Here is a 23,898-nt window from a genome sequence, read left to right on the forward strand (position 1 = left end):
AAAATTAAGTAGGTAATTTTTTAAAATTTGTTCTTTACATTAAAAAAATAAGCATGAAAATATGAGTCTTTTAATTAAAAAAAAAATATATAAAGTAATTCTATTTTTTTTATCAAAAGAAATTGTAATCGTACAATTATAAATGTATAAAAATTAAGAAGATAACTAAAGCAAAAAGTGATTTCAAAATGCTTCACTCATAATCTGAGTACTTCTACCTTCTAATTCTCTAATCTCATTTTGGTATTGACAAATGTAAAATCTCGCTTCGACATTTTGAAGTACACTTGAGCAAATTAATTCTTAGAAATTGCTTGTATAAAAGAAAATTAATGATAGTATCAAAGAGTTGACAATTTCGTCGTAAGAGTTTGGATAGAAAGTAAAGAAATGTTAAAGGCTGAGCACTGATAAACGCACTTTCCATACATATGTCGTATAACAATGACAATCTTTTGCTTTTAATTGCAACAACAACGACAGTCTAATCACTAGCACCGTAACATGACATTTATAGTGTCGTTAAACACTCTTTTTCCTCATTCTTTAACTCTTCAATAGCGGAATTGACCTTTTCTACCCATACCGTTGTGATAAACCCTGAGTGGTGTGTAATTTCCATTTCCATTCATCGCTAAAAAAACAGCAATAAAAAAAAGAGTAATAAGATATATTAATAAGACATATTAATAAAAAAATCATCAATTAATAAAAAAAAACATTGGGAATGTAATATAATGTAACGATAATATAGAATCAATAAATTAATATTGGAAAACTACTCACTTAATTCATATTCCTTAATAGCAGCTTGCATGATAAATTGAATAGTTAGTTCAAATTATCAGTCATAATATTAATTAAATATTATTGTTAATTATACATATAAATCATCAAAACGCCACTTACCCTGTACGATAGTGGGGGGTTGTCGTGGGCCTTGTATGGTGTGTGCATGACATCGCGGTTTTAATAGGCCGTGATATAGGACGAAGTATAAACCGGCAACAGCCGCAGCAGCGACGGCCATACAACGGTAAACGAATCTTAACGAGTCAACGATGTCAGACTCGTTGACGCTGATGTAAGCACCAACCACGGCTCCGATGCATCGACCTGAAACGAATTATTAAAAACGTTCATTACCACAATATACAATGACACATGGATGAATATTGAAATTACTAAATTGCGTGTATGAATTCATCGAGTATAATCTTAAAATTGCATTCAGAATGCATACCAACGCAGAAATGCGCAATCACAGGTAATGCTTGAGCAGTCACAGTCAAGTGACGCGGGACGAGATGTCGTAGGTAAAGAATGGCAGTAACCCACATGATACCTAGCGTGAATACTTCAAGAGCCTCGAAAATTAGAGACCACCAAGGTTCTACTACGAAGCCTAAACCAGTAAACCTAATATTTCCAATTTTTTAAAATATGTGAATTACAAGAGAAATTTTATTATATAAAAAACTTACCTACCTAATAATATACACAGTGAAGGCAGTGATGAGAAGGTTACTGTGACCACAGTAGTCAACTAAATGTTCAGATTTCCAAAGAAATAGAAACGCTGGAACAGCTCCGACTGTCATAGCTACACTAATGGGAAGTTCGTCAGCTCCTAACTTTTGTAGATGTCTAAAAAGAATATTCTGTCAGTATGATCTAAAAACATCTTATATGATTTTAACTATCCCTTAAAAGATATCTACAACTGTTTGAATACTTTCACGAGTTTCTATATTCATAAGAACCTATCTATATATTTGATTGTTTCACGTATTCATCATGACGACAGTTCGTCGGAACATACATTTACTGTAACTGTACTCTAACAATAACATGAAACGACTACGCAATGACTCTTACAAAGGTAGATAACTATCCATGGCGCTCCAGAAAGTCCCCATAATGATCAGTACAATTACTAGAGCGACAGTTTCACTACCGTATCTCTTGATGGCGCTCATGGGAAGTGCTAACATGCCACTTCTAGTATGCCACCACCATTCCGGTGGACTGAGAGGCATCCCGTTCGCACAAAGAGCTACCAAGGCTGTCAAGAGCATCATAACCACGTGTATACCGATTGGCAAATAATAGAAAGAGTTCAAATTTTCTATAAGAGTGCATAAATAGCCGGTTAGAGGACCGAAGATGGCAAAGCCAAGCGAACCGAAGGCCAACTGTCGTCCTACGTCTCCGCGTCCACAGGATGTTTCTCTGGTGGCTATTACAACTGCTGCATCGATCAGAGCTACAGCCGTTGTTGGGAAAATGTCTGCAGCTGATCGAATAGCTAAATATGTCCAGAATACTAGGTGGGTCCAATCTTCTGTCTGTTGGCATTGGCTCTCTATGAGGACGCTATCTGGAATTAATATATATTACTTATATTTTATATTCAAACTTGTTATAATATTAGTGAGTCAAACAAGTTTCAATTTAGCTTTCATCTCTTTAAATATAAATATCCTCAGTCTACTAATAGTGTAATAAATAATAGTATTACCTGGAAGAGTATATGGATCAGCTAAGCTACATTCAATGGAACAACTCTGATAAACTTCTGCCATTCTGGTTTCAAGTTCAGGAGGTATACGACAAGCAAAGTACTCAGCCAGAGGATATGCACACCAATCTCGATCACTTTCATTGTTCAAGGCTTGTTTCAGAGTAGCATTTATAGCTAAATTGCCTGAATATTTGGTGTAAACATGACAAACAACACTATCACCCTCTTTAAAACATAAATGAGGTGGTTCGCTTTCAGGCATGGCGAATCTTCGCGTTTTTTTCGTTTCTTCTTGTTCCTGCAACATATTTCATATATTTAAATTACTCTGTCTTTATACAGTTGAGAACTACAGGGGATGGGCACAATAAATCACATTCTTTATTCTTTATAAGTGTGCAATTTTGAAACTCAATATGTCGTCTCAATCAATCGTATATTACCAAAATTATCTTTTATTCCTTGGCACTTGGTTCAGCTTTTTACCTGCACATTTAGCTGGGCGTATATTTCACTCTCGAGAGGAATCACCGTTGTTTCGCCACTGCCATCTAGAACAATAACATCGGAATTGGTCGTTCCAGAAGTAGTGGAACCATCGTTATCGTCGGAATCCCATCGTTTTGATCCTATAGGGTAACAAGCATAATTGCATCCTTTCAGAAGCAATGGGCCAACTCTGGTTTCGTCAGACCATCTGTGGCAAGAAATATCATCTTTGCATCTTTCTTGCAACACCACCGCTCCTGTTTGATCGCAGCTAAACTTTAGATCAGGTTTTCTTTCTTTTGGAGGTTCAATGCGATCAGCTGTAGGAATCAATAGAAGAAAAGCATAGAAAATGGCAGAGAGGAAGCAGGCAATGGCAATCATCACCCTGAGGTAACGACCAGTTGAAGTTTTGTCGCCTCTTCCTTGATGACCTGCTAACTTATCTGCGATTGGAGCGGCAAACAGAGGCCCTAAGATCGCGACTGCTGGCGAGATTATTGAGATCATTCGGATCTGGTCGATGCTCAATCCCATTTCAGTCATGTGTAAAGGAAGAAAAGGGAAGAGACATCCCATTCCTAAAAAGATAATTATGACATCAATATTGGTGGCAAATATTTCAATATTTCTTTATTAGATATGAATAAATATCGCAATATATGTATTTTAATCCAAATATATCTATTATTCTTTCAAAGGTAAGATTGCAAGATCATTATTTGTATCTCTTTTGAAATCTTCGATAACATTGATCATATCTATCTTATTATTTCCTTTACTTTATTTTTATTCTCTACTATATTATTATTTTTCTTGGACAGATGAAATAATAAATTATTTTTTTTGTCAACAAAATGCAGAAAATTAATTAATACATTCTACTTAAATTCTTTTAAGGAATTTTGTTTCTTTTATATTTACAAAATAAATACAAATTCCATAATAATTGCACTATTTGGTCCGCTTCTCATAAAGTTCTCCAATCATGATATTTATTCTATATGTACCTCCAAAAAAGAGGAATAACAGTAGTTTCAACGAGAGAAGATTGATGTTAATAAACTTCTTCTTGGGCAGGTCCTTGGTTGTGTCCATTCTCTCCGTGGACGCCGTGATCGACATTTTATATATATTATAAAGTTTCTCTTAAAAGCAGGTACAAACGATTCAAGATTGACGACCTATGGTCGTCTATTATGCCGATGACCCTCCTTTAATTTCCATTTTTATTAGTCCACTTTTACGTATGTCTAAATCAAAAAGAGAAACTTTTGTTTATTATGAAGGCATTTAGCAAATACAATTTTAATTACGCATTTTGTTTCATAAGTTGAAAAGTTATAGACCTAGAACCTTAACCATACGCTATTGTACGAATATTCCATGGGGCAATGATCAATTTATTTTGAACGGAACAGACCAATTTATTTTCAAGAAGCAATAAGCAATTCATTTTAAACGGAAATGAAATAGCGGCTTTACGACTCGTTTCTTTGATTTTTCAATTCCTCTAGTGAAAATGTGCAATCGCACAGATCATCGTGGATCTAGTATATGAGATAGTAGTCAAACTGAACTCACTACATCGAGATGTGGCGGAACGCCGTCCGTTAGAACGCTCAACTTCCGGTGCTCTACCTTATAAATACCTCGGATGCTGGAATCAGAGTATCAGAGAAATTATAAATGAATAAATCGAGTTAAATATTTGACATAAGTAAATTATTATTAATAGCGATTATTTTTAATTAATAGTAATTATTATTTTTGTTTATGGTTTTATTCTGGTTTTCATCCATTCCATTCAGACTCTCCCCTAAATAGTGCTTCGACAACGGTTATTTATCTTCAATCTTATGAACTCTTCCGGATGCGTTCCTGGACTCGCAAATTACACTCCATTCCAAAGATGGCATGGGCCAGACGATCGTGACACAAGTTTCACATACAAATAACCGACCGCTCGATTGTACGACCATACACAAGAGTTCTTCTCTTCTCCTACACGAAGCACGAAGGCGATCAAAGAGGCCGCAATAGAAACTCGTCGTTCATAAGTTATGAGTTATGAACGAGGACTAAATAAAGAAAAGGACGACTGTACTTCCAGGATATCAATTCTTTGGTCTCATCGAGGAACCGCTTCCTTTATTGATAAAAGGAGATACTATCTTGATCTGTATCTTCCGTGTGTATATGAGAGGGTTCATTACGTGATCTGTGTATTATACGTTTGTATGGTGTATTACCCGAAATCTGTTTGATGGAATATATTGTAATTTTATTAAACAGACAAAGAATATTATCTGCAATAAATAGAAACTATTAATTACTTACTAAAGGAAAAAAGTTTGTATTTTACAATTATGAAGACACGATTTATTCAATTTATTGCTTGCGAACAAGAATGGAATTATAAATACCGCGTGCCTCTAAATCATCAAGTATAACGTTTATCATTGAACGTAATAATTTTTTCAATAATTTGTGGGATTTCTTAATTGCTCGTAATTTTGTCATTCTGTCAAAAGATTAGTCTTCTAGATTATCTGTGAAATATCTAGTAAAAACGAACACTTAGTTTTAGCAGGATGGTGCAAATTTCTATGCGTAACCTACTTTTCTCAAGACCAACGTTCTCACGTAATTCTCAATTTTCGCCAGTACAAACGTCTCGTAATCCGCAACTTCCTTATTTTCGTCGGGTTTACGAGAACTGACCCTCGCGACGAAGGTTCTCATCGTTCTGATCGCATTACTACACGTTCCATATTGCATTTCCTTGCTTTTGAGAACTCTATATCTCCTGAAGATTTCCATTCGTTCCGAATGTAACAACCAAAGTTTTCAAACGTTTCCAATATCATGTTTCAAAACTTGTTAGATAAGATGCATAGAACTATCATATTGTATCATGCGACACACACACACACACACACTTATATAGTTATGGATAGTTTTTTATATATATATATATATAATCAATAGTTACATATCTTCCATTCCATGTAATGCCATGTAGCCAACAATGACCGATGCAACACGCTCGAGACCCATATTTCATGCAACTGTACGTGAATTTATTAGAGATATGCTATTGAATACTGTGACGACAGGGTGGAATTATTTAGGTGAACAGATACAATATGGTCGCAACAGATTTTCATCGAATTTAATCTAATTCATGAATAGACCGCGAACTTCAATGTAAATTCATATTTTTGAAAGCATTCGTAAAAGAGAAGAAGTTGGATGAGAACTTGTATCGTATCTTCTTCGCTATTCCAGAACGATCTGATAATTGTAGAATTCACTGTACTATGAGATTCATAATCTTTCACCGTTTGCTTGTTTCACGAACCTGTTCAGTAAGGTTTTCGCTTTCGAGCGAAAGAGAGAAAGAACGATCGGCAAGAGACACGTATATAATTAGCATTATCGGAGTGATCTTTCGATTACAGGGAGACGTCATCATCACGAAGAAATCAGACGATGACGGCATACCTCGTCACCTAGCTCGCTTTCATTCGTCCTCTTACATGGCTCTTCACAATTAAACATCCGTCCGTTTCGTTCAATCATTGTCCTCCCTCGCGGATGTTACCACCAGTTAGTGACCGTCTTAATGCCTTCGAGAAGGAAACGAGAATTACCGCGATAGTTATATAGCTTCAATTATGCAGTCCCCACTTTCCTTCAATTTCTGGCCCGTCTACTTTTTGGTAACAAGGCAGATTTGTCATCTTGAATAGGTAATTTTAAAAGTAATTCAATTGATTCTTTATCTAGCTATTTTTATATATTTTTCTTTGCACTTTAAGTTATATTTTTTATCATTGATAGAGATAGGCAAAAATCTATGATTCGTTTATTTATGTTTTCCTCGTCAGTGGAGGGGCTGTCTTTAACATTTACGTTTAAGATGGCTATTTATACTATATACGAATCTTTGACTAAATATATGTTCACAATAAATATCTTGCAGCTTCTATACAGATACTCAAATAGATTTTAAATGTTACTAACATAACCGTAATGATGTAAGAAAACGTTACGTTATAAGAAAAAATTCAAAACACGGAAAGAAATATAAATTAACGAATTTCTTTTCTCTCCGATTTATTTCTCCTTTCCGTCAAATTTAAAATTCGACTAATTTACCTTAATTCACCTTCTCGCGTCCCACTTGTGTCACACAGTGAATCCCCAATCAATTTCACTTTAACAAGCTTGCTTGTTTAGAAATTGATTTCCAAGACATCTAATTCTTTCTTCATAAAAAATGTGTCTGGTGTCACGTCTAGTTTCTAGGATATTGATTCATAACAGCAGATTAGCTGACTCACCTCATGTGACCCAGAAAATCAGGAAGTCGTAGACCGATTAGCAAACGTATTAGTTTACAGTAATCGATGAAAACAGCATCGGACGTTGATAAACGTTTAACACCCTTACATATTGAAAGTCACAAGAGAAACATGTATCAAGCACATTTTTGCTCACTTTTTGACATTAATGTTATTTTATAATTAAACGATCTGTTAGGTTCAAAGATATAATTCTTTGAAAAATAACTAATAAATCGACCTTTCGTAGCAGCAAAGGATATAGTAATTATTAAGACGATCAATATTTTAATATCTAATATTTTAATGTTATTACGTACAGTATTTTGGAAATTTTGAAAAGAATGAACAAATACATGTTTAGGTCCGAAACTAAATTGTATATGGATAACGTGGATAATACAAAATTGACTAATAGCATACTATGTTGAAGTTGCTGCTCGTAAAAAATAGGAAATATCGCTTATCATGCCAACCTCCTGTAGATTTCATACAGACAATCATTCATACAGGCACAACAAATTTTTACAGCGATTTAATGCAAGACTGTGTTAACAAAACGATAGATCGAAATTGATACTAGAATACACTGTACAATGCTTTCTCTATCGGACAAATAAATACTATTTAGCAATAAATTGATATAACGTTCGCGGATGAGATAACGCGGTCATCGATCGACAATAATACCGGTGTATTTTGGGACCTAGCTGAATCTGTGTTCGTACGAATATACGACCGTGAAGTTTATTTTAACGTTGGAAATATCAATAGAAAATTGATACTAAAATTATTCTAATAAATATCACCATGATGCGTGTACAAGAGAAATTTATATTGTAAAATCTTGGAAAATTTAATGAGGAATATTGCTGTCAGTACTGTCAGTACTTGTTGTGCACGAACAGTTAGGGAAAAAGAATTCTCAGAATTATTAAATACTAGGAGCGTGGAGGAAATAAGAAACATATTCCACTTTGTACGGAAGATCATGAAAATAAGAAAATTAATGCTAGTCGAGTCATAATAAAAATTAAATTAGTACATTACAGCGTGTATCTGCGTGTGTCGGGTATACGTCTGAACGTGTATTGATGTATGTAAATATTTATATTATAATGTACGATATATGTAGTGGATATCTACGAGCTACTTTGTAATAGGCTGTGAGGCTGAAATCCAAATAAACAACTATAACGAGGAGTATTCATCGATAAAAGAGAAGAAATTATACTCACAAGTATTATCGTAATAGACTTAAAAATTCGAGAAATTTATATTACAAAATCTTGGAAGATTAATAAGGAATATTCATCGACGAAGAAGGAGAAAATCATAAAAACATCTTCTCCAAAGAAGAATGAAAAGTCACGTATTCCAAGAAAATGAATCATTTGTATATTATCGAGAAAGTCATTCGACAATTCGCAAAGAAGACATGAGTGAATTATTGCACGAAGTAGAGCGACTGCCGTACAGTTTTATCGGACGGAATTCGCTTTTACATCTGACAGCTCGATTATTATTAAGCCGTGTGAAGCTAAAGGCTATTTTCTACCCCTTTTCCTCTTGCGCGTTACAACGCTATTGTGTTTCTCTCACGCAAATGAGCTTTTGTTTCATGAAATAAAGTACGCAAATGTTGCGTTCGACAGAAATCTACATCAAAGCATATAATCTAATACCTGGAAAATACACAATATGACTTTCACATTTCAACTTTCAAATATCTATAATCACATTTCCAATTGATAATTATGTAATTTGGTAACTTTTCCCAATTTTGTCTAATTTCTGATCTAATGTCTTCACTTTGGTCCGTGAAATTTGTCTCGTTTTAATCGTTTCAAGCATATTAAAAAATTTAGTAACGTGCGTCACCGATGACCACCACCGTGGCCGTCGACGTTGTTAACCACAAATATTTAAACACAGAAAGCTATTTCTTCCTACAGCCTTGAAACAGTCGTTAAACCCCAATCTCCCTTTGTTTCATATCCACAAGGAGATGGCGAGAACTGAGAAATCTTGCACGAGTTGGCTGTATGTGCGTTCGATACTTCAGGTTGATGGTGAAACAGCCCCAACAGGATTTCAGTGCATGGCGCTTCGCCTTCGAGAAATTATGTTCTTGGTGCGGCAATTTCTTACGTTTTAAACGTTTTCATTAGAACACTCGGGAGTACTATAATATCAGAACTAGATCAGCTCTAAATCGGTACTAAAATGAAAAAAATAATCAAAAATTTATCAAAATAGATTGTAAGGCTTTAATATTAAAAAAAAAATAATATTAATATTAAAGGAATATACAAAATAAAGTATAAAAAATGCTTATTAATTTCTTGAAAACAAAGAGTCACGCATTCAAATACTTTAGGGGCTCTTTTACCATCAGCCTAAAAGCATGCATATAGCCAAATCATTGGAGATTTTGCGCTTTTTGCCATCTCCTTGTTAGCTTCCAAACCCACGCAAACAGTGAAACGGCTAAGCAAATTTACTTGTTTATCCAATCGATTCGAAGAAATCTTGGACTTTAATTCCACCGACGCGACGCGACGCGACGCGACGCTTACTGGCGACGGAGACTGGCATTCTCGAAGTGTCTCCGCCAGTTGCAACGACAAGCGTCTCTCTTCCTAGCTAGAGCCTGTCCTTCGAGTGCTCCACTTCGTGTCAATTACGATTCTATGACAGTAGATCCGTATTTCGATTATCTTGCAATCAGCTTTCGAATATGGAATAAACGCGGCGGAGCCTGTAACGAGTGCGTGCACTGGAATGGCAAGTCTAACTGGGTTAACAACAGGTCATGGAAGCTTCGAATGTTTTCGTTCTAGCTACAAACTGCTTCTACACATATTCGTGTGTTTTCAAAGGCCGCGGCTGAAACATCACCGAGCAGAAAGTGCACCGTGAAATTTGTTGGCTGTCGATGTCTAGTCCAGATTCGCGATAACTGTACAAATTGCTCGTACGCTGGCTCGTTTGCCGTTTCTGATAAGATCATAATGATCGTTCCACTCGTCCTATTGCGAGGGAGTAGTTTTTCGGAGTAACAAGCTCGCCGCACTTACGTACAACACCGCAGAATGAAAAGTTTAGTGGAAAACCTTTTACGAGAACCTATAACGAAGTAAATAATCAATAATAAAATTATCGCATTTCTATCAAAATCTTCTTAATGTTTAACATATGTAACTTATAGAAAATGTCCTTTTTGTAGTTATGATTCGATCGGACAAAATTTTCCCATTGAAACAGAATGGTGGTATGTATATACATTTTGCGAAGTTTGCAGCATCCTTTGCTTTTAAAGCGAAAGAAAGTTCTTTCGTACATTTTTCTGAAAAATAAAAATAATATAATTACGAGCATTATTTTTAAATGTAATTAATTACAGCTTCGATATTATAAAATATCGTAAACAAGATATTTGTTTAAGGATGACTCTTCCGCCTCTTTGCTTCTTTTGAAATCATAGCACGTTTTGAACTTTTAAGCGAGAGTGTATATACAGGAACTTTTAGCGTGAAAAAGTTATCAATGCCAGTAAGTAAACGCATTCAGAGATGCGCATTCATGTTTCTACATGAATAAGCACCGCGTAATAAAGAATTAGATAATTAGAAAATGACAACTTTTTGTCAACAAGTTTAGACTGATACTTGCAAGTCACGTCTATAATTTACGCTTATATCTTGAATGATTGGTACTGATCTATCGCGTCTATATCCTTAATAGGATAGAAAGAGAAAGTAGTGCAAGTGATGAGAGGTACGTGTGCCAAATATGGTGTAAATAATTCTAATTGGCGATGCATGATGTTTCTTAAGGATACTTAAGGAGTTTCACGCAGATCATCAAGCTCGTCACGTGCGTAAACTGTTCACACTGTAATTTACACCGGTCATTCTTTTCCATTGCAAATAATGCAAATATATACATATCCCGGCTATAAATAGTTGCGTGCGAACGTCGCCTTTTAAGCGGTCGGGATTCGTTTAATACTTTGCTGGTCCGCATTACGGAGAACGGAAACGGTCGTGATTATGCGTATACAACAAATATAGCGTGATTGAATATCGTACTTTACAGTTACAGCTCCACTATCCATTTCCAGCTCGAACAATATCACATTGTTGGCATTAATCATAATATTTCTATCCTTCCTGTAATTCAGATTAATTAAAAAGAAGAAAATGAAAAATAAAATATTACGAGAAAACCTCTTGCTCGTAATTTCTATAATATCGTGACTTTGACTGCTTTGAAGTAACTGTATATGAGTTTTATCAAAGTATACAGATTAATGACGAACTAATTAGAAATCACTCCAAATGAAGAAACTGGGAGAATAAAATTTTTTTTCGGAAATGGATACATAGACGAAGATTTTTCTTGAGTTACGGTATCTGCGTGACCTCCGTACGACTAGTTCCTTACGTCATCGGGAACAGGTTGTCGATTACGTCAACGTTCGCTGTGTGCACCTTGAAATCTAGCCTTACGTTTGATGCGACTATAATTATCGCGTTCATTCCCTCGGGACCTCGTTACGAATACATAAATGTAATAAATACTTTCGTCTCTTTACATCACGGAGATTAAAATAGTAACAGTATAGTATTACCAATGTCATACAAAAAGTAGTACGATAAATATCATTAATGTACAATGAGCCATTTACTTCGATCAAAAATACGAGACACGCTTTTAAAAAATTTATTTCTGTTTATAGGATACCATTGATGCAACTAAATTCTTCGTCGTGGAATGTTTCCTTGCTGCGTTCCTTTCTCCAGAATTTTATACACTTCGAAAGAAGCCGTGTTTTCAAGACGCTAGAAGCTTCGAGCTTTTAAGAGGGTGAATTTTTTAACAATCTCGCAGCGGGCTATCATTATTGTCAGATAAATTTCTCACATTGTCTCCCTAATTGCGCCGCCACGTTTCACGCATTCCCTTAAAATTTTCTTTGCACAAAAAGGTACGGAGCATACACCGTGGCACTGAATATTCAGAATTAATTAAATTTTTTCACATAAATCTTGCGTACCATGGATAATTAAGAAAAACGTTGTTCGTAAAATACACGTTGGAAAAAAAACTTCACTAACTCTTTAACAAGATTATATCATATTCTACGCATAAGAATCTTCTGTAATATTAACCCTGCTGCGTCTCTACGGTCGTTTACGACCTAATTGTATTTCCCTAGTAGCAAAAAATATCTCACATACCTCGATAAAAGGTGAGAAAGTTCTTATTATTATGCCTGACTTTCTGTTTCAATTTCATGTCGAATCTTCTTAAAACGTTATCCTTTTTTAAAAAAAGGCAAATCCTCTTTGTTTCTTAAACCGACAAGTCCGAGATATAAAAATTCGAGAATCACTGCAAAGCCGATAAAACAAAATTTATAATATTCCCGTGTCATCTTTCGCATATATTTTATTCGAAAATTTAAAGAGAAAGAAGAAGTTATGATTTATAAAGGGAGACTTTAAACATCCATCGAAGTTGATCGAATAATTACAGTAATATTTACGAAGAGTCGTCGCATTCCTCATCGACGATTTTCAAGGATCGTAAAAGAAAGCGACTTCCTGTCTCGAACAGGAAATCGCCGTTTACTCGTGCTCTTCGTTCGACCCATTATCTTTGCAAGAGAGCACGCAATAGATATTCATATTCATCCCTGTCTGTCGGTTGTCCAATCTCGTAATGGCACGTCTTACCAGTGCAAGAACACCAGCCAGGAAAATGACTTTTTCACTCGGAATCAGAATATCGCTACGTTCAACGGGGTTTCCTGGTGCTCTACCGGAACTCTGTTAGATCAGCACTCAGACTATTGTTCAGACTGTCGTTCAATGCGAACGCAATTTCGAATTTTCATTACGTTCCATTCCAGACGTACATTTTTTGATGTTTTACATATTTCTGTAGTTACGTAAAACACGTTTATTTGTACTTTTATAAAATACACGTTTTCAGTCACATTAATGGATCGATACGTGGAAATATTTTTTTTTTATTTACATACACAATGTGAAGATCCCAGGTTTGTCAAACCTTCTCAATATATTTTACGGGTACATATCGGAAAAAAATGTTACATAAAAATAGATCTTTTAAAGCTTGTGCTCTTGTATGCTCCCGTACATTTCAACTAATATTATTAGTAAAATTTTCAAAGTTGCAAGTTTAATTTAAAACTTTAAATTTCGTATGTCAAATGAAATATTTCAAAATATAGTATATTTACACAATATATCCTTTTCTGATCTATACTCATAAAATATACCGAGGAGTTTTGACTGCAGCAACCTGGAACGCTCTGTATGTAAATTAGATTGCAATGCGTGTTGTAACTGTCAAGCTTGGGAACAAAAATATGAAATAAAATCGAAATTATTTCAGACGCTATTTTTGTAAGGGAGCCTTGACAACGGTAATTTGTTCGATGTTAAGTCTTTAGAGTTAACAGCACTGCACGAGGCTGAACTGTCGGGCCTTCCGCTTCCATGATTTCATTAACCCAATTCCGAAGCTTGAAGTTGTCGTGTTAGGGCGAAGCGTGGGCGGAAGGACACGCATGATATTTCTCACAGAAGGGTCACCATTGCGTGCAGGTGTTATCCACGTGTGTCCCACCATATATTTATTCCCTAATCTTTAATTTACTGCTGGTTAATTAATAGCAATGATAGTCCAGAGCGTTTCTAGCAGAAGCAATTCAGTGAAAATTATTTTTAACGGAACAGGGTTCACATTTAAAAATTTAGGACTTGTAATCGTGAGATTTTCAAGTTTAGAAAACCGAGGAATTATTTTTAATAAGTTTGTAACATATTTATAATTTATCATCTCTGATAAAGGTAACCGATTTTAAGCCATTTTTTAATAAAACAAAATTTACACCTAAGAATGTATTTTTATAATTCTAGAACTTTTAAAGCTTCAAACTGTGAGAAATTCTTATTAATAAACTTACGACATGTTTAATGGTTGTTGTTTTAGCTAAATATTAAACATAGTCCGGCATTGAAGTATTGATGGCATTGAAAGTGTTAATTAATATATGCCGAGACGTTACACGATAATTATATGTTGTTCAAGCTTGTTACCTCCGGAGAAACAATCGCCACTGTTCATTAACCCGCTATTAAGAATTTACAACGTCGGCGGAACTTCGAGCGTTACATAAATCTTCCAGATAACGAGAGATGCAAGCAGTTCGCTTCCACCGGAAATTCTAAAGTTCTCTGATTTTTAATTTCGATATTATATCGCGTGTACGAATAATTTCGTCAGACATTCGTTAAACGAGTTTTGTAATTTACTTTTATCGTGACGATCGATCCGATTAACTCTATTCGTGTACCTTTTGATTATACTAAACGTTCGACTACTTTTCTAAACAGCTGTAATTCATCGTTTTGAAATACGGTAACACTACCGATAATTCCATTACCTTCGAATGAACCAGCGGTAATCGTTTTATACACCTTTACACATATGTATCACCAAATATCGGTAAAGACTTCAACATTTCGAATTAAATTACCCCATCGAATCCAAATATCTGTAAACACTTTCCAAATGAAATGAACTCATAATCAAAATTAAACGATCCCATCGTCTTCATACACAATCAGGCAATCGACAAATACCACATCTCGCGCTTAAAAGCTCAGTAATCAGGAACTCGCTGGAGCTGCTATGTAAATCCGCGGAAGGATTATGGCAATGCTCGGGAAGCCAGCCGTGCAACAGCTGCGTTGAAAACTAGGGGCATCAAACGTGTAATCGCCATGTAGGGAGACGTCGCAGCGGTACTTGTCATATCTGCATAATATACTCTCGAAAGCCCTGGCTGTAGTTTCTTGCATCGACGAAGGGTTGCGGGAAACACCGATGAGGGGTGAGAAGAGAGAAAGGGAACCCTGGTCCAGGGGTGAGGAGTTGCGAGATGATAGGGTTGAATTAGGCGTTGAGTCGTGCAACAGCACGAATGAGTAATTCGAATCGATCGTAAAATCTGTCTCGACTAGTGCTTCTCTTTCTCTCTCGCTCTTTCTTTCTCACTCTTGTTCGTCTAGCCGTGTACGAAGCGAAAAGAAAAGCAACCTCTCGTCGCCTCCGTCTAACGTCATCACTCGCTATAGATTCCCGAGCTCGACAAACGGATCCACCGTGCTCGATCTCGGTTTACGTGTTTCAGTAGAGCTTTCGCTGGTCTCAAGGATAAACCAGTCGTTCAGTTATTCCGGATAGAGAGACGAATATCGTGTTTATGGTGTTAGTCTGTGCCGAGGATTTTAAGGTCTGGTATCGTTGTTCTACATCTTCCTTGCCGCTAATGAACGTGGATCCTGTGGCTTCTGAGAAGGATCCAAGCTATTACGTTCGAGGTCTAATATCGTAACTGTTGCTCAAAGCAATTTGGATTCGTGTACATACATAGTCGTCTATACATGGTGTAAAGGGTGCGTTACGAGAGCAGTGAGATTATATTGCGTTCGTAGCTTGACAGGAAATTCGCTTGGGGTGGTAGAGGAGAATATTTGAAATGGAAGTTTCTATCAAACTGCAACGATTGTACCCTTTGTAGCACAGCTACGTATAATAGCATATTATAAACCGATCAAATCGATTTTTTAAGATTGATATACAACAATAAAACTGGAATTTGTAATTGTCAAACCTTATAGAAGCATCTTGTTGCTTAACAAATTTTTTATCTTCGCGTTCTCTTCAACTTTTTAATTATATGTCTCGGTGAAAATTTCAAGCTATTTCAAATTTTATCAATACGATCGTGATAGACGTGTTCCATTACAGTGGTAACGAAATTTCAAGAAGTTTTGTATAATAAGCATATTCGTCAAAGTTCTCTATGATAAGTGTTCAAATAGTCGTACTTTCGCACAGCCACTGTGAGGTAATTTAATTTAAAAAGTTGTATGTTTACAGATACTTGCTGGCATAAAAGTGATACATATGGTTACTGGTATTGTTCCACTTGAAAACGAACTTCCGCTTTTGAATGAAGTTTATTGTCGAACTGCATCAAACTATGTCCTTTTCCTTATACGCGCTTCCCACAATAGCTAGCTATTCGATTGATTTTACCAAGTTCCTCGATATAATCAAGCCAACTTGAAATATTCCAGCCACCTTTATTATGCTTTTCTATAAATAAACGACCTTGAGAGAATAGATCCCAAATCTGTTATCGTTGCCGCTGATTTACGACTTCAATTAGAATTTTATCGATTCCATTACGAAATACTTACGTGTCTATCATCGAGAAATAGTTGAAAAATATAGTTAGAGTACGTTGGAATAATCAATATCTTCTCTGACAATTGCTAACATATGATCTTGCATATTAAAACGTTCTTGTATAATCATAGGAAGATGAATAGTACTCGAAGTTAGTAGAAGGAGGACTCTCGAATCCATGAATGCAATTCGCATTCCTTTTATGGTAAAATTTGAAACAAATCTGAAAATGTATATATATGTATACTTGTAGAAGTTGCAAGATATTTATACGAAAAATGGTCTTAGACATACAATTATTGCTAAAGATAATCCTATTAAATATCGTGGCTTATTAATATGTATTACATTGTTCCAAAAATTTCTTTCGTTTTATAAGAAAATAATAGATGCACAGTATTTCGTAGTAATAAAACAAAATGGATCATACGTAATTCAATAAAATAATATAAAACAAAAAATGACGCGCATCTGTCATTTCCTTACAAAATGACAGAAATTTTTAGGACAATCTAATAAGACCATTTTTTGTATAAATATCTTGCAACTTTTACAAGTATACATATATACACATTTTCACATTTATTTCAAACTTCGTTGATATAATCGAAAACAGTCGAGTCTCGTTACAGTGCTAATGAAACTTCAAAATGTTTCGTATAGGACGCACAATGTATTCGCGAAAGGTACAAGCGCTCGAATACCTTCGTAAACAACTACAAATTTCGTCATTGTTCGCAAAGTTCGATATTAAATGTTAAAATGTCGAAGCTTAAGTGACTCGAATGATCCTACCTTATTATATTTCCGGGTGAAATCTTGGATTTACCGCACACCGTGTGTGCAATAGTGTGCATGGATCGGATCAGTAACGTACGCTGCCGCGTACATTGTTTATTTTCACCGGAGGCAAAACGTATAGGATGCTCGACGTGTATTTACCACGGATAACGGAACCATGCCGATGCTCGAGTCTTCCTCGTTGCGCGTGCGAGTTCGAGCGAGAAAACGGGACAGGCATAAGGAGAAAGACGACCAACGATGGAAAGAAACGAGGAAGAAACCCGTATAGTGTATCGTCATCCGAACGAATCCGGACTCACAGAGAATTTCTTCGATCGAAGATTACATCCCTCACGCGACGGTAAAAGTAAAATCACGTTCGCTCAGCGCCTCCGAGCACAATGAATTTTACCGTACTGTTCTTGTAGAGCGTTTTTGATGGGTAACGGTAGTCGATACGCGACTACGCTCGTCTTCATCTATCTGAGAAATTACGTACATCGTCTTACGACGGATTCGATATCTCTGACCGTTTAAGCGGAAATTAGATCTCAGCCAACTCGACCTATCACTGAGGATATAAGAGATAATTAACGCCTGTAGTGGCTGGACCTTGTTAAACTTACATTATGTGATTTTAAGTCTTTCGACTGGTGTGTCGTTAAGCTACTGGGTATCATGACAATTTAGGGTTAGACTACTCAGTTTTGGAACTTTTAAAGCAATTGAACTTTACTAACGATTTCTATTACGGAGGAAGCAAAGTATAAAATAAAATTAAATAGCTGGAATTTTGGTAATCTAACGTAAATTATTACAGTCATCTATAAGCAAACGACTAAACATGCAGAAGGTATAATTATTTACGACGGTCGATACTTTTAATGCCTTCAATATTTTAGTATTACGACTAGGTATCCTGAAAATTTTAAAGGGGATGAAAGAATCAAACAAGAATAGAATTTTTCTTCATTTCCATGAAGTGTTAAATACGAAAAGCAAGTATTTAATATAGTATTATCTATATTTTGATAATATTTAATATTTCCATCGAAATATAATTTTTATTTCGGGTCGTATAGATGCGAGAAGAACGATAATAACTAATTATAATAATTGAATTACACACTTGAAAGAAAATGTTATTGATAAATAAGACGAAGCTTCAAGATCTCCTTTTCTTCCGGTAGCACGGGCAACAACCGGAAGAAAGGAACAAAGGCGGCTAGAAGAAACATTTAAAGTGTCCAGCCAATAGGACCTACACTTTTAGTAGCAAGTATAAGAGACGTGAATTAAGAATTCCCTGAAAGTCGGGATGGTCTCGAATAAACAACTCTTCAGACTTGCACCAGTTTGAAAAGAGAGTTTAATAAGTTGCTCCACAAATATTTTAAAGAAAAAGTTTAATAAAAGTTTCCCTATTACGCGCTCGTTCGATAAAATATATTCTTTTTTTATATCCTTACCTCCGAGAGATCGTATACACGCGCGCTCAAATAAAACGAGAACGATTTTAATCCAAGTGTGTCGGTTGCAAGTTCGTAATTATTTAGTTTTTCATTTTCTTGCGTTGAAAACCTTCCGAACTGCGTGATAAAATTTACATGTTTAGGGAAAATTAAAAATACAAAAAGCTCGAAACCATGTTCATTTAAGTCTATAGCAAAACAAATTTCTCATTAGTAGGGGACAATACTACTCGTACAATTGGTTTACTGCAGAAATAAAACACAGAAATATTTTCAAAGATTAATCCGCAAATAGTATATGATATTTAAAAGAGGATCTTAAGAAAATTTTGGAAACAGATTGAGAAGATGCAGAACCAAATTTCCTTAAAAATTTAATTAACGATAAATTGGATGCAGTTATTTGAAGAAGAATGTTCGGAATAATACTTATTATACATTAATTAATGGTATTAATTAATGATATTGTATAAATATTCCTGTCTCGACGAAATGTTACCATTATATGTATCACATTATATATATTTAAATATGTTTGTTATTCTTTATTTTATTTATTTTACTTAGTCCTTCTCTCTCGGAATTTAAACGAATTTTCGGTTTTACATTATATTACATTCTTTAATTGTTTGGTTTATCTTAAAACCCCCAATTCACTACACGTATAACAATCAATAAAATATAAAATATTAAACAACTATATATGTACACCATGTATAACAAATAATAACATCTTATTTGAAACGCAAAAGAATAAATATTTAAATATATTTAACAATATAGAGAATATTTACTCCTCCTCTGACTCCTATATTCCAACTACAAATATCTTTGTCTCTCACTTCGACAATGAATAAAATATAACACAGTCCTCTGGGTATCGATGCTATTAGTACGTATTTTTAAATGCAATCAATTAGTCTTTGCTATTATTTTATTCAAATTCGTTGCAAGAATTCGTTATTATATTCTAACTATATCGAACGATTTTCAATGTAAATCCCTGTATTATTCATTTCTCCACAAAAACCATTGTCTGCTCTCGAGCTACTGTAAATTCGTGCGTAACGATAACACAGTTACCCTCTTCGACTCGATGTTCTCGGATATAAAATTTCCATGAATTTAATAATTCCTACTAACAAGACTGGAACGTTTCACAGCGGTATTTTTACAAATTTCACGATATCCGACTTGGTGTTACGGCGTAATGTAAGAGTAAAGTCGGCTCGATACAACTGACCCGTAATTAACGGGAAAGGTATTGACAAAAAGTTCAATGGCGCAAGCCAGATTTAATTAATAACCGTCGAACGTGGCTGCCGGCGTCGGTCTCGAGGAACGGAATAATTTTTTCTACGATAATCGCATTTTTTAAATTAATTTCCGGCTGGTCGCGGCGGCTCGTGTTTTCTGTCCTTGATATTTCTGACGATTTCCGTGACGAGGAACTTGATGGTCCTCCAGCGTGTCCCTAAAGCGACTTTTTCATCTGTTGGAACCGAATATACTCCCCTCCGCGGTCGATACGAAATCACAAAGGTTAGAACGTAATTTCAAGAGAACAAAGAAGCGAGACTAGTGGCGGCTCTTTTTTTAAATTTCGTTTCGAAATTCTCAACTTCCGCCACTATTAACGACGCGATCGAATTTCAACTTCTGTCGAACAAATCTCCTTCACATGAGACATAACCCCGTAGTCCTATATTCGAGATTCTATGACTCAAAATATGTCGAAAATCAAGAATAACCAAATACATCAAATTATTTAAAAGATTGAGCGTGAATTATAGGTATCATGTATACGTGACTTTGTCTACTCTTAACTATGCAGAAGCAGACAATCGGCAGGGGATTGGTCTACATGAGAAAATACGTTGAAAATGTAGAATGAAGTTTCCTTCTGTAAGTCCGCGTGTTTTAGAAATAGAATCGATTGTTATCGATGTGAAACTGTAATTATAGTAACGTTACTAATTACTTCTACATATTACTTCTACATATTGCCGATAGCACTGTATGTATACAATTTTCTAAAGATGTATCCCAAGTGATTCAATGTGACATGCTATTTGCATCGTTATAGCGCAAAGATTCAATTAGAACGAATAAATATCGACCACGATATCATCTTTATAAAAAGAATGGAACTGGTTTCTACGAATTCTGTTAACTGATACGTTTCACGCTATAATTACAATAGTTTTGACGCATCAGTCGATTTAAGGATCACAGAAAGACGTAAATAACCCATGAGATAAAAAGAAGAAATAAATTAAAAAAGATACCAACTTAACCTTATTTACAAGTAAGGTATTTATAATCTAATTCAGTATTTACTGTTCTTTGTACTTACTAATTTCTTTATTCTTATTGATTTTTTAAATTAATTCCAATAAAATGTCTGTTTCAGAAAGAACATGAATATATAAAAGGAGAAAATAAATGTGAGACTTCATCATAGCTTAAAAAAGAATAACACGCGCAGAACAAATGTATTTGCAGGATCATTTTCATGGACATTTTGATACACGTTATTCATAATGTCGGCTCATTGTTATTCGTATCGTTGGTAACTCGGCAAGTCATACTCTTATTAAATATCCAGCTATCCAAGAGAGTCTCGATTAAATTACTCGCAATCAAAATCATCGTAATTTTTTATTCTTTTGTCTCTTGTTATGAAATTGCATAAATATCCTTAGTCTGGTTATCGAGCAATCTCTGCCATTAAGCATTATGGAAATTTCGATCGATAAGAAATCATCAACTCGTGACTCCTATGACTTGTACGTAAATGAGTAAAGGCATGCTCGTGTGTACTCGTGACAGAAAAAAGTGATTATAAACAATATGAATGCTGTACGTGGAAGCTAGTACAGTTCTCCTTGTAACCTAATCAAACTCACTCGTACGATTTCACCAGTACGTAATGAAATGCTATGTAGAATTTCAATCGAATTATCGCGAATCGATTCGAAATGGACTTGCACAAATTATGATTATTGTACCGAAACCCAAGGCGGGATAATTGTCATAATCGTAAACAATTGAAGTTACCTAAAGAAAAATGTATCGTATTTCTTACCCAATATATTATATAAGTTGATAATTGAATGTAAAATAATTAGATAATTCTTGAGTCCAGGATTTAAGCTTATAATCATTATTATTATATTCTCTTTATTATGTATTTTAGATAAATTGATTAAGTAACGAAAAAAGAAGACAGTCAGTGCACTTCTTTACTGAAGGAATGAAAATTCATCATGGTGGGGCAATAAATACATAAATATGATACTATATATGTATGTACGATGGTATACAATGACGGACAAAAGAAAAAGTCACACTTGTGTATAATAATCACAGTACATTAATGCTAACTTTGTTCTAAATTTTTTACCATGCTGGTAATAGTCATTTATTCCACAGATATACGTCACAATTTAATTGTTCTCGTCAATTATAGCTCTGTTGTCTAAAATTATGGTGATTTTCATATATTCTTTTGTCCTCCACTATACATTGCATAATATTATTATACATATTTATAATATACTATGTACGCATAAATTTTTGTACTTCCAGTTATGACATACCATCAAGCACATCACTAAAGTGTACCAAAATCGATAATAACATAATTACACATTCTTTTGACAGAAATCAGTCATTAACTGGTTAAAACCAATCACACGTGTGAAACGAGGAAATACGTACACATAAATCATACGCTCGTCACACTTCTATTAGTTAAACCATGTTCTGGGTTCACAATTGGATAACTAGCAGAAGATCGTGTAAAAACACGTAGAAAACCTGTGTTTAAGGGCCACGATAGTGGGCGAAAAATTCGCCACGGAGGATGTCGTCCGTTAAAAACAATTGACTATGATTTAAGATGAAAACGGGGTCACATAGATCCGAGTGGAACGAGAGAATCAACGGTCGCCGTACGCGTGTACCGAGATACTTCGATCGGTGTATCGAAGGGTTGTTGCCCGGGCTACCGAGTTTTCCGCGATCGTAATGAAAGAAAACGTGAATGGAATCACTCACCCCGGACAGCTTAACTCTATCAAGATATCGTTCCGTTTGATGAGGTTCGTAACAGGTATCCCAGGCTTGAATCATGAAATGTCACGAAAGAGCGAAATGATACCTTCCACGATGGTTCCAGTACGAAGTCTGGTGAGCGACTGTTGCGTCCCGGTTTGTTCCACAACCACGACTCCCTTGCACACCGGCTCGCGCTTCTCCGCGCGTAAACGTCAATGCGAGTGCTCTCTAGCATCAGCCCACCTTTGCAATACCTTTCGTGCACCTTCGGCATATCCCTGGTTATGCTGTCAAGCGATGGAATTCGTTTGTAAATAAAGATACCACCGCGAGTTAAATTTTTATTGCTGTTCCTCGCGGGGAGAGTTCCTTTGTTGTCAATATAGTATTGTTGTGTACGACGAAGATTTTCTATGGATTTATGTAGATTGTTTTATTTAACAAAGCATGTGGATAAAATTTTAATGTGTAAGGTAGATTGGTTGTTTAAAAACATATAAATTTAAATAAAAACTTGTATTTTATAAGAAGTTAATTATCTGATTGCTTTTATATGGTGAAAATTAGAAGAAATGTTTTGTATACTACTTTATTTATTGTAGTATTTACATTTCACATTAATTAATATTAAATTCCGTATTACATAATATAGCATAGTAATATTTTATATGTACGTACGATTAAAATGCAAATTTTTATGTATTTTTATATTTTTATGAAAATAACTAAAAAGATAGAAATTTATTTCATTTACCAAATGTAATATGTATTTTGTATATTTTTGCATATCATATACATTGTGTGCATTTTTCAAATTTCCCATAAATGCATAAAAATCCACAATCTATATCTATATATGGTTATGAAAATGAAATATAATACTTGGTACAAAATCATTTTATTGAAAAATAGAAATATGTGG

General features: G+C 34.9%; 1 protein-coding gene across 3 annotated transcripts; it reads right to left on the minus strand.

Annotated features, from left to right (window-relative positions):
• Window positions 1-251: 251 nt before the first annotated feature.
• On the minus strand, window positions 252-23,171 carry LOC117216660. Of its 3 annotated transcripts, XM_033463549.1 has the most exons (11): window positions 22,977-23,169; window positions 4,598-4,673; window positions 4,024-4,266; window positions 3,011-3,594; window positions 2,522-2,822; window positions 1,879-2,380; window positions 1,489-1,647; window positions 1,244-1,419; window positions 910-1,116; window positions 787-810; window positions 252-634 (listed from the first exon to the last, which is right to left on the minus strand). In XM_033463549.1, exons 3-11 carry the CDS (start codon window positions 4,136-4,138, stop codon window positions 555-557), a joined length of 2,148 nt encoding a protein of 715 aa, XP_033319440.1. In that variant the 5' UTR covers window positions 4,139-4,266; window positions 4,598-4,673; window positions 22,977-23,169; the 3' UTR covers window positions 252-554. The 3 variants fall into 3 exon arrangements, with proteins under 3 accessions (XP_033319440.1, XP_033319442.1, XP_033319441.1); XM_033463551.1 differs by lacking the exon at window positions 787-810 and having other exon boundaries at window positions 22,977-23,167; XM_033463550.1 differs by lacking the exon at window positions 4,598-4,673 and having other exon boundaries at window positions 555-634; window positions 22,977-23,171.
• Window positions 23,172-23,898: the final 727 nt, after the last annotated feature.

This window comes from Bombus bifarius, unplaced genomic scaffold (genome assembly GCF_011952205.1).
Source record: "Bombus bifarius isolate JDL3187 unplaced genomic scaffold, Bbif_JDL3187 scf7180000007973, whole genome shotgun sequence".
Lineage (NCBI taxonomy): Eukaryota > Metazoa > Arthropoda > Insecta > Hymenoptera > Apidae > Bombus > Bombus bifarius.